The sequence below is a fragment of the Esox lucius genome, chromosome 15, assembly GCF_011004845.1.
Source record: "Esox lucius isolate fEsoLuc1 chromosome 15, fEsoLuc1.pri, whole genome shotgun sequence".
Classification (NCBI taxonomy): Eukaryota; Metazoa; Chordata; class Actinopteri; order Esociformes; family Esocidae; genus Esox; species Esox lucius.
The window spans coordinates 4413395-4425510 of record NC_047583.1 but is presented as its reverse complement, the minus strand read 5'-3'; the positions used below and the strand labels follow the sequence as shown (position 1 = coordinate 4425510).

Here is a 12116-nt window from a genome sequence, read left to right as displayed (position 1 = left end):
TGACAAGTGTGCAAATGGAACTAAGTTAAGCTGCCCATTTTAATGCCTAGTCTTCCGTATGTAGATCTTGATATAATTTGATTGCATTCATGACATAATCGCACTATATGTTAGAAATAACACAGATATGATATTGTAATACTCTGTTATATTTATGTAATGTGTATTAACCTCAATGTTGTTTTGGGGAACTACTCTTGCCCCTTCCTGAGACCTGAATATTCGAGTTAGTTCGCAGCTACCAGGTGTTATGAGTATTATCGCTTTTATCTGACTTGTACATTTTCTGCCTTCTTCTATTTTCATTTCTGGTTAGACGCTAACTGCATTTCATTGTACTGTAGGTGTACTTGTTCAATCACAATAAAGTTGAAGCTAATCATCTAATCAAAAATCTACCCAAGTCTTTTTTCAACTGTGACTGTGTGATTGATAAATGTTGTAGTGTTGTAAATACAGTCAGCTTATGTATTCATTATGGCGTAGGTTGGGATTGGTGGATGTTAAGTTCCTGAGCTAGTGGACACTTCGATACATCGTCTCAATCTGAAATCCCCTTCACATTTCACCAAGACCATCGGAAACACAGAATTAAAGCCCAAAGATCGTTGTTTTTTCCATTCAGTACGAGCATTCACAGCACCATGGTGTAACCAACACATAGATCAAGATGTTCGATTGCAGAAGCGGATCGAACCCTAACCCACGAGGGAGAGGATCGTGGGGCAAGACATCACAAGGGCGCTGGGACTCAAAGTCAAGATTTGCAAAGGCCCAATGCAGACAGGATCCTGTTTGATGGGATTCTTGGATATTTGCAGACAGGATCTTGAATCCTGGGCCCCTTAGATATTTACAGAAAAGATACTGCATTTTGGGCCCCTTTGATATTTACAAACGGGATCCCGCATTTGGGACCATCTTAGATATTTATGGATTAAGTTCTGTATTCTGTCCCTTAGATATTTACAAATGGGATCTTGCATTCTTGGCCCCTTAGATATTTACAGAAGAGGTTCTGCATTCTGGCCCCATTACATATTCACAGACGAGGTTCCGCATTCTGGGACCCTTAGATATTTACGAACGGGATGTTGCATTCTGGGCCCCTTAGATATTTAAAAAATGGGATCCTGCATTCTGGGCCCCTTAGATATTTAAAGGTGGGATCCTGTATACTGTGGCCCTTAGATGGTAGCATAAGGGTCCTGCACGCTGTTTGTCACCAGTCCTGTCTACCATTGTTTACCTGGCTCAATCTCCCTGTGGCTCTGCTTTGTAAGCCCTTAGGTCTGCCACCTGAATGCGCGGCCTAGCATACATTCTGGGAGCCAATGATGACATACTTACAGCACTAGTGTGGAAAATCATGTCATATAGTAACGGCCAGTCAGGGGGATTCGAGGGCTGAGTCCCCCCCCCCCCCCAGTGCACTACTTTTGCACTACTTGTCAGCTGACAGGAGTGAGTTCATTTTATTTGTCAGCTGACAGGGGCGCCCTGTGCCATTTTGACCCACTTGCAGGTCATGGCTCAAAGGGGCACATTGAGCAAAGCAATGAATGCCTTGCGCTTGTATTTTCCAAAGCCCTAGTACTAAAGCTCACCATGGGTTCCTCAGGAATGACTGGCGACTGTAGGGTTGAATTTACTCGTCGATTCAGAAACAGGGGGTATCCATGTCACGCCTTGATTTCATTTTCCACCGCGGTTAATATAGGTCACCGTCTACGACTGGTAATTTTAGCTCGACGGACCATGAACTAGGGTAAATCTTCGTGAGGTTTTGTATTGAATAAGATGATGATACAACAGTGGTGAAGATGATGAAGATGATGATACAACAGTGGCGGCAACATTTTGTGGAGAATTAAGTAACGTAAACTCTTGTCTGTACATGCCTTCAAACTTTCAAAGTGCTTGAAAATCTAACTTTTCTGTCTGGTCTGGTATGTTTCAGATTACCATTTCTGATCCCCTAAAACATTTCAGGGTAAGTTGCAGTTTTTTTTCTCTTTTTTTTTTCTTTTCACATTTGTCTGGTTTTGGAATGGTCAGAAAACATCCCTTTTCGAAAAACATTGCCAGGTAATTTCCACTGACCAGTTTTCCACACTTTAACACTCGTATCAAAATGATGCTGGAAAATGGAGACATTCCGTTCCATTGGCCGGGGCGTCATATCACACAGACGATGCCTCTCGTGCAAAATACTTCGGAATGTAATCATCCCTTGAGGTGTCATTTGCCTCATGTCACTCATATAATGTCTTTCACATGCATTTGGCGATCGGTGTGAGAAACCTAACGTTTCCCCTAACCTGACAGTACCAACTCTTTCATGTTCACAATATACATGTCTGATGGTGCCGTTAACACCTACTGTTGACAGTCAAGTTAAATACCTGCCACCGAAGTAATAATGTCAGGTAGTAGAATCAACTCCTGAATACTGTGATTCAGGCGAGTTCCACCGCTGCAACTCACAATACACGTGTGTGTGCACACACCCACACACACATGAACGCACACGCGGTCATACACACACACGAATACATTCTGTCTCCATATACTGCCATGTGCCTATTAAGCGTTGCAGTTCACGAGAATCTCCAGGAACAAGGAAATGCAAATACCAAATTCCTGTGACAATTACAGAACATTAGAAAAACAAGTATTTTTGATAATGATTTCCATATAAAACATGTGTTATGGATATTAAAAGGTTGAAGTATTTCAGGATTCTTCTCACAAGATCTCAGAATCAACAATAGAATATGGATTTTTGTTTAGAAAATGGCTATTTATTTATTTTCAAAATAAGTTTAAGGAATCCAGTGATATATGTAAATAATCAATAATCAAGTTAAAGTGCAAAAATACAATTATACAAAAAGATACCTGTACAAAAATAACATTGGAATGTGAGCTTTGAAGAGGGATAAGACGGCTATGCTGACATGGCTTTAACCAAAATTGTTTCTTTTTTTTCATTTTTATTGTTATACTTGTTTTTTTTACAAAGACTGCATTAGACTCTTAAAGGTCCCTTTCAAAAAATTGTGTTTTGATGAAAAGCGAGAGTCTTTTGGAATGTCTGAGAGGTCCGTTTTGCCAGAGAGGTTAAGATCACATTCCATCTATGCATGACGTAAGATCCACTGGCACCTTTGGGCTTCATCAAGGCGAACAAATGCCCAGCCTTCAGCCCAACTCTCTCTGAACTGAATGTGGACTAACATCTTAGTTCTAGTCCAAGGTTCTCCAGGATACTGTCTGGATGCATCACAGAGATCCAGGACTCTCAAATCTCTCCCCACGCTGGGCACAGCAGCCTTCTTGGCTGGCAAAATGTTGATAAACATTTCACTTTTTTTAATCATTTTTCTGTACTTCAGAGAACTTTGGTTTGGTTCAAGTTCAGATATGTTTAACTAATGCTACGTTCCAGGCACTTGATCTTCACTTTGTCCCCCCATCTTTGGTTGTTTGGTCTTGTTCACCTTTGCATTTCTTTTTCCAGTGTCCCCTTGTCTCATCCTTTAAGTGTTGACATCACTTAATCTTGGATGGCTTTAGTTCCTTGACCTGCATGTGCAATGTTTTGTGAACAGCTAGAGTTCTGGACTGACAAAATCCCTTTCCACACTCTTGGCACTTGAAGGGCTTCTCTTTGGAATGGATGTACCTAAAGGGCCAAACAGAACACAAAGGTCAGAAGGTTTGCCAAAAATGTAAAAGCAAAACACAGAAGGTTTAAAAAAAGAAGAGCACACAGGGACGTCTTTAAACCTAAAGCCTCAACGAAAAGAGAACAGAATGAGGGACACGGTGCTGTGGTACAATCCACCGTGTTCTTGGTAGACTCATCAAAGCCGTGTAAACGCTGACAAGTGAACCGCACACCGGGTCGGTTCCCGCAACAACTCAAATCCTTGAAGCGCTACATTTCTCCACCGTTCAGATGCTTGGGCTGCCGCTCTTACACAGCATGAAGTGAACCCTTGCATGCATTCCCAGATTCTGCGGGTGACCGTGTGAGAGACGTCTTGGATTCGCAATCTCATGTCCATACCTATGATGCTCCTTGTGGCAACAACATCATTTTGCGGAGTCTACCAATCACACGTGGCCAGTTGAATTAAGGTTTCCAACAAATACAATAATTTCCAATAGCATATTGTCCTGTCATTTGCAACATTTGGGCAGAAATCTATCTCCACGCCTTTCCTTACACTTAACAAGCGCAGGTCTCACCTGTGGTCTCTGAGGTGGTCCTGCCTCCGGAAGGCTTTGTGGCATATGTCGCAGGTGTACGGCCTCTCGTCCGTGTGTGTCCGCTCGTGGATAAGCAGGTTGTAGGACTTGGTGAAGTGGCGGCCGCAGAACTTGCACACAAACTCCTTCTTGGTCTTGGAGGGCAGGCGGCCGCGGCTTGGCTTGCGCTCGGGCGACGAGAGCTTTGCCACGTCGACTAGACAGCCCAGCCCGCCGTGTCGCGGCGAAGCGGCGGCGGACGCGCCCGTTATGCTCAGGTCCTCCGCCTTCAGCGGGTCCTCCTGGGTGGCGGCAGCGGCCAGGTTGGCAAAGTCGAAGCGTGGCTGAGGCTTGCTCTTGGAGCCGTGGAGGAGACTCATGGAGGTAGCTGTGGCACCAGCGGCCTGTTCCTTGGGCTGGCCGATATGGGGGAAGACGGGGATTGAAGGCATGCCAGGGAAGCGTCCGTCTATCAGGGATGGGATCTTGGAGAAAGTGCAGCGGGGGAAAGCGAAAGGAGGGTAGCCCAGGGTCCACTGGTGGAGATGGACGGCATGCAGGGCACTGAAGCTATAGATGCTAGGGACCTGATCTGTGGGCAGCTGGAAGCCGTTGGAGGCCTGGAGGAAGGAATAGTTGGCCAGCTGCAGGGAGGGGTGGAGGGGAACCGGGGCCGGAAGAGTCTTGCTGCCCATGGTTGGTGTTACAACAGATCACTTTAATGTCACCTGGATTCCCTGTGGAAAAGCAACACCACAAAAAGGTTGGGTTTTGTATCGACAGTAAAAATGGAACTGTGCTCACATGAGTCATACTACCCTCTCAACGAGACAACAAGGACCACAGTGACTACATTACAGCAGTGTCTTTTACCAGACTTACACTACAATGATGATCGCAACAAGCTTTATTTGTGATACTGGTTAAGATCTCAAAGAAAATGTTTAACTATAGGTCCCCTGCACTTCCATTGGGCTTTAGAGTCTAGCCATTCCTTCAGAGACACCCCCCCCCCCCCACCACCACAGAATAATGACATCAATGCCAGGCCAATACACAAGTGGGTTGTCCTGATGATCTAGTTGCTTTTCAAGAGGCTTCATTATCTGTGAATTAGAGTGATGCATGCGAATGTCTCTTTTCGCCACTTAGATAAAAGGGGATTTATTTTTCCTCTGGGGAGCCCCTTTGCCACCAAAGAGGGTGATAACAGCTGTCTGATCCAGACCTCTGTGCCACAGGAACTAGCAGCTCAACACGTGGCCTGAGACACACACACACACACACACACACATGCAAAATAAACAATGTATTGTTTTCACGGCACACGACCGCCAGTGTGTGTGTTGTGTGTGTGTGTGTGTGTGTGTGTGTGCTCACATGCACGGGTGCGTGTGTGTGAGGGGCGTATATGTATCTGTCACAGGGGAGAAGGCGTGTGTTTGGTATGGATGTTTGCCGTTCCCAGAAATCATGCCCAGGGCTGTTAAGACACAGGTAAATAGAATAACACCATTCACGTAGCAAAATACCTGAGTGAGCTGTTTAATCAAGTTCTGATAAGATGGCATAACAAAGGACAATAATGTTTCTTTGTTGGTGGGCATGTTTGATGGTCAGGCTGTGGGACACAGGGTATCCTGCCTCATCTGTCTCAGTTTAACCAGGGCAGCCACACCGCACCTTTCCTTTGCAAAGTGATCAAGCTTTCCATTTAAAATAAATATAAAAAAGCATTAACCCTAAGCCATGCCATTTGCTCTGTTTGATTTAGTAAGAAACCGTGTGTGACTCTACTGCTTTGAAAATGAGAAGAAAGGAGAGAGAAAAAAAACTATGCAGCTATGCAAATATGTCTTACTCATAATTCCACCACTGGTTTGTATTATTTAGTGGGATAAGTAGTGTTTTCTAATTGTTAAAGGTGAGAGTGGGTTATCTAAACTTGTGGAATATAGTGCTACTGTGTCCTGATATATTTTTTTATGAATCCATATGATGGGCTTTGACTTAATCAAATAGGTAGACATAAATACTCTATTTATAAATACATAGGCATATTAGTGAAAAACAGCAATTGCTGGAATTGGTGAATATAGGCTTAAAATGTTGTTCAATACTAGGGGTAGTTGAGGGACAGCTATTGCGCCGCCTTAATTTGAAATTGTCCTAATTAGAAGTAGCCTAGTCAAGCTCGAGCGTCCCCCGGGGCTTCTCCTTTCTGATCACGACGCAGAAGTAATTGACTTTTACTTACGAGGTCATTAGGGGAGATCAGCGGTTGCTCCCTAGCGGTCTCGTATCCTTAACCCTTTGATGTCTACATGCCATCTCAATGATTCAACAATCAAGCTAAACACTGCTAAATCCCGTTCTCCGTTGGTCGCGACAGGCCAACTGTAAAATTCCGCACCTCCGCCCGACAGCGGACGTGTCGTTAGATACAAGATAACGTAAAGTATGATCAAATTATCATGTCCCACACGTATGGCCGTTCACGTTAGTATATTTCCGAAATCTTATCTCACTATAGACATTTAAAAAAATGCTAGTAATAGGCCTAACGGTTTAAAACAAGATCCAAAATCTCAAGGATGAAAGGTGACCTGAGGTAAGCCTAAAATACATTTTGCCAAGACGTTGTTAGCTAATTAGGAGGATTTCGCGTTGGTGTTGGCAAGAAAAGTCACACCAGCATACCCATTTCGGTCCCCACAAGCCAAAACGAATCAAAATCAGGGCAGCTTTTTCTGGCCACAAGTTTGTCTGAGCTAAGGTGATGAAAAAAGTTCATGGGATCAGTTCGGATTGTGTATCCACATGTGCGCAATTGTAGCCTCCAGAACTGGGCCTATAACATTCCACCTCATGTTATGATTTAGAGGAAGCATACCACTTTCAAGTCGGACATAAACAGCTAGGCATACGATGTTTGCCATGATCTATTCTTAATTTATTGTGGGGGAAAGTGAGCATTACATAATAATAAATGTTTTGGGATTAAATAATATGGGAACATAAAAGCTAGAATGACTCACTAAACTCAATCTTCTGCCAATATGCAATGTCTGGCATACATTGTACTGTGGCTAAGGCACCGCTATCGGTCACTGGCTTTTTTCTCATACACTAAGCAGCATGCAAACTTGGGTTATAATTTCGTTATCTCTCTAGTTTAGAAGTGGATTCATGTACAACGAACATCTCTTTTTAACAAGCATGCATTGTTAAGTTCCAACAGTTTTAGCACACTGACGTGTATTTGAGCATATATTCATAATTATTATGTTAATGCAGATCCTTGGGTCAATTGGGCTGCAATTATCGGACGCGCGTGTTTTTAGCCGTTTGTTGATACAGAATAATACGGATATGTGGTCACTTGAGCGCCATGAAACACCGCAAATTACTTGTGCACCCAAGCAACGTGGGAAACAGTCATCTGAAAACCACAGAGAAAAAAGTATAGGCAAACTAAGACAATTGTTCCAAATCATAGTTGAAAGGCCGGGCTACAATTAAACCGAGATTGTGTACACACAATGCTGTCGACAGTTTTGATTCATATCAGGCAATTGCAATTTCAAAGTTTTATGCATTATTCATATATTCATGAAGAGGAAAACGCTGAAATATCGAATGTTTAGTTCATTGAAGTAAGACTCATAGGCCTAAATATGCAACAATACAGCCTCAACTATAGGAAAACAGCCATAGCATTCGTTTAACTCTAAGTAGGCAGCATGAAATTCACCTGCAACGAACAGTTTAATTTGGAAAGGTATCGAAATAAATAATAAAATATATATTTTCGATTTTGTTTACTGGCGGCCTAGAAAAATTCGTTTAAGTAATTGTATTGAAAGAGACGCTTAAAACGAAAATAGCCTACATAACAACAATATATTAATTATTGTATTATTGTCTATTATTTCTAAAGCATAATTTCCATTCTAGGTATTGTTAATGAATGAAATCGATATATAAAATATAGATTAATAAAAATGTAACAACTGAAAACATTTAAATACCGGTTTGGATACATTTACCGGGGAACCCCGAAAGTAAATGGGCACCGTTTTCATCTAACACTGGCATCTTTCTCAAGTAACATAAACCATGTAAGTTAATATGCTATATATATATAGCATATTAACTTATATATATATAGCATATATTTTGAAAATTATATATATATATATAATTATATCGTTATTTTACTCTGTTGACATTGTAACATACTGAAATACATTTACCTCGGAAACATCCCACCTGTTTCACACTCGCAACGCGCATCTAAAGCAGATGACTCACAGTCCTGACTCACATGCAGACGTATAACATTGTCGATTATGTTTAATTCTATGTCAGAGTTCAAAACGTTTTAACGGCTACACCTAAGCGTTACTAGCATAATGTGATAACACTGCTATTCACCTCAAATGTAAAATAATTCTATAGCTCAACTCTCAGAAAAGTTGCGTTAAAATATCGCCAATACATTCTGTTCATTGGGCTTTGCCCTGTCATTCCACAGAAGCAGACTAACCATAAACAAATTACACCTCCTAGTCTGACTGATGTCTCACATAAAAACTGAAGAAAAAATGTAATACGAGGAAATAGTTACCAGCTCTGATGTAAAGTCGGTCCTTTGGATCCGGAGTGGTCCTGGAGCAGAAAACTTGCGATGTGCGTGCGATGCAAAACGTGGAAAAAAAGTTTCAAAGTTTTAAGAAGTTCAGAGAAAGTGTTGTTCTTGGTAGGAGAACTTGTCCCGCATGTTCATATTGAGTTAAGAATGTAGTAAGCTCGTGTAGTTCACAGCTGTCCCGAATTTTTGTGTGCAGTACTTCTGTAGAGACTCTGGTGAAGACGCCTTCTGTTACTGCCCTGCGGTCTGCACTCAAACCGCCTCTTTATTGCAAACAAACCCCTCACTCGCACATGCGCGTCATTTAGCCAGCCCCCATACAAATGTTGAGGGAGCTCCTTACTGTAAACACACGTTTCTATTTTTTTCACAAGGTTTAACCTACCAGTGACAGCGTGAACATGTAGAACAGTGTCAGCTTCAGTATATATATTTTTTCTTTTTAGAGAAGCTGGCAATGCCAATTTCCAATAACCAATTTACTAGCTACAGAAAATCAAAATGTGCATTTTATGGTAGCCAATCGTTTTTGAAAATTAAGCATTCTTTTCATCCATGTCCAGTTTGTTGCACGTCAAGAAATATCATAGAAAATATAATAGTAAACAGAAATTCTGATGTATTGTAAAAATAGCCTACAACACTGCATAAAAGATTACTATATCAAAATAAATCACACTTTGGATTTATTTGATAGCATAATTATATTTATATTTTTTAAACACAATAAATTATAGTAAGCCAAATTATTATATAATAATAATCAGTATTGTTATTATTCATGTTGCTTTTAGTGACATTTCTTCCAGTAGGAACAAACGTATTCATGTCAATGTCAATAATAATCTATACAATTGATGTTATGCACCAACACGTGGATTTAACCCACCTCATAGGCCTTAGCACTCAATTCGAAATATGAAGGTAGAAAATCCACCAAACAAATAAATTCGATTATTATTTCCCTTCAGTTCAAGCAAATTGCTCTTTTAAAATTATTCCATTAGGCATCTGGGTCTTCCTGTTTAAAATAAGCTTCTGTACAAGGTGGAAGGACTAACAAATGAACTCTCAATGTCTCCTAATTAAAGTAAATATACAAATGTCACTTTAACTTGGAACAGGGAGGGAAAGGAATGCCACACGTGTATTTAACCCCCTAAACCATTATTCAATTGGACACCCTGCACTGCAAAATGATGCCTGCCCAAGTCTTTGTTTACATTTTATTGTAGCAGAAAATAACTTATTAATGGAGAGAAAAGAGGTGACTAGGTGATGTGTTCCGTTAAAGTAATTATCATGTAAAATATCTCAAGTCCAAGAATATTCAGTATAGCAGAGCAGGGACAATTTAAAAAACTGCTTATATTAAACCTATGATTTGGTTTAAAAACAAGAAATATGAGCTAGACGTAAAAGAAATCGACTGCATAGGCCTATATTAACAAGTGTTATTGATATAAAACACTTATGGTCCAGGTAACACAATAAACATGCTGTTTGCTGTAGAAACGCGTTGCTACCATTACATTGACAAAGTGCACGTGCTCCTGTGGTCAACATGTTATTGTTTTACTCCTCGCATTTGCAGGGCACTTGAGACCTCTTAAAAGTGTAGATAAGTATCACCATGCGGTGGTGCTATTGAAGGACTAGAAAACCCGCCACCTGCTGGACAAAAGCTGACTTTTTACTGCAATGACCTCCGTTCCTCCTTTATAGACAATGATGATCCATAACCTCATTGGCTAATATTGACCAACATAAATAACTTTTTTTTTTTATGTTCAGATTTACTTGATATTGCGACAGAAAATTCACTCTTGGTAAAACATTTAATGATAATAATAATACATGTATTACAAATGTGTAAACCTGGAAACAAAATGTATGTGACAAACATTTATATAACATTGAAAGAACAATATTGTAAGAGAGTTGCTTCTGGAGAAAGGCCAATATCTCCACTAGAGGCACTATTAGAATAACAGAATAGTCTGTTTTGTAGCCTATGTCATAGGAACTTTCGTTGTATTTTAGGAACAGCCGTTAAATACAAACGAATCTAAAGTTATATCCTCCATTCTGTTCAATGATGCAAATACACAATTAGTTCTGGGTTTTAAAAAGAAAAAATATGACTGCCAAAAAACATTTGTCTACTTAACGGGTAAAGATGCGACATGGTGATTGAGTATCTTGACAAGAGTCTGACATTTTTATTTTATGAGCACATTTTGGCAAGACTTGCAGAAATTGAATCACCGAGCCAAGTTCAAGATCGCTGACCTCAAGAATTAATCTTCAGTGCTGCCACAAGAGCACATGGAATAGGCTAAGTTTGCGTGTAATAAAAAACAAAAGTCGAGACATAATTTACATTTTTTCGAGGGTAAGTGAAAACAAACTGTAAAGAATGGATTGGGTACGAGCGCCCAATGAGCGTGTTTAGCATCCACTATACACAGACGACTACTACTGGATTAATCTCCCTCCTGCACTACTTAGGAAATTATGTTTACATATTACTTACATATTTTATACCAGCTATTTACATCACTTAGTGATAATCCAAACAGTTAAAGCAGAGGAAATGTGCTCTCGATGTCAGCTGAGTCAAATTCAGACGCCCTGCTTCATGAGTGTACAAAAGCTGTGGTTGGAAGACTCGTGGGGTTTAGGAACGATTGCGACCATTGGAACAGGCGCTATTATTGGAACCTAGTGTTGAATGTAAGAACATTAACCCATGCTATAGTACACACACAAACACGCACACACACACACACACACACACACACACACACACACACACACACACACACACACACACACACACACACACTCATACATATATGTACTCGTGCTTAATAAATATCGCTGAAGAGACTTTTCAAATGTACAAATTTCTAGGGGTAAATTGACAAATGATAATTGACGTGTAAAAAAGGAACATCTGCACATCCGTTCCGACAAAACAAATGCATGTTTTGTAAGAAATCTACAGGCCTAAAAATCTAAGCAATGTTGAACTGCCCTCCAATAGCTTGTAATGGAACTCCATCAGGATTTCATTGACGTGAATTCAAACAAGGGTCTCTCTCCGATAGGCTACTTATATTTGGAAAGGATGTCATTGTTTACAGAAGCTACATAATTCAGACATTAACCACAGCCTGACCCGCATTTGTAATTTGGGTGG

General features: G+C 40.6%; 1 protein-coding gene across 1 annotated transcript; it reads right to left on the bottom strand.

The window, feature by feature from the left end:
• Positions 1–2803: 2803 nt before the first annotated feature.
• Positions 2804–9145, bottom strand: osr1 (odd-skipped related transcription factor 1). The gene is made up of 3 exons (XM_010879464.4): positions 8888–9145; positions 4258–4994; positions 2804–3688 (listed from the first exon to the last, which is right to left on the bottom strand). Exons 2-3 carry the CDS (start codon positions 4950–4952, stop codon positions 3556–3558), a joined length of 828 nt encoding a protein of 275 aa, XP_010877766.1. The 5' UTR covers positions 4953–4994; positions 8888–9145; the 3' UTR covers positions 2804–3555.
• Positions 9146–12116: the final 2971 nt, after the last annotated feature.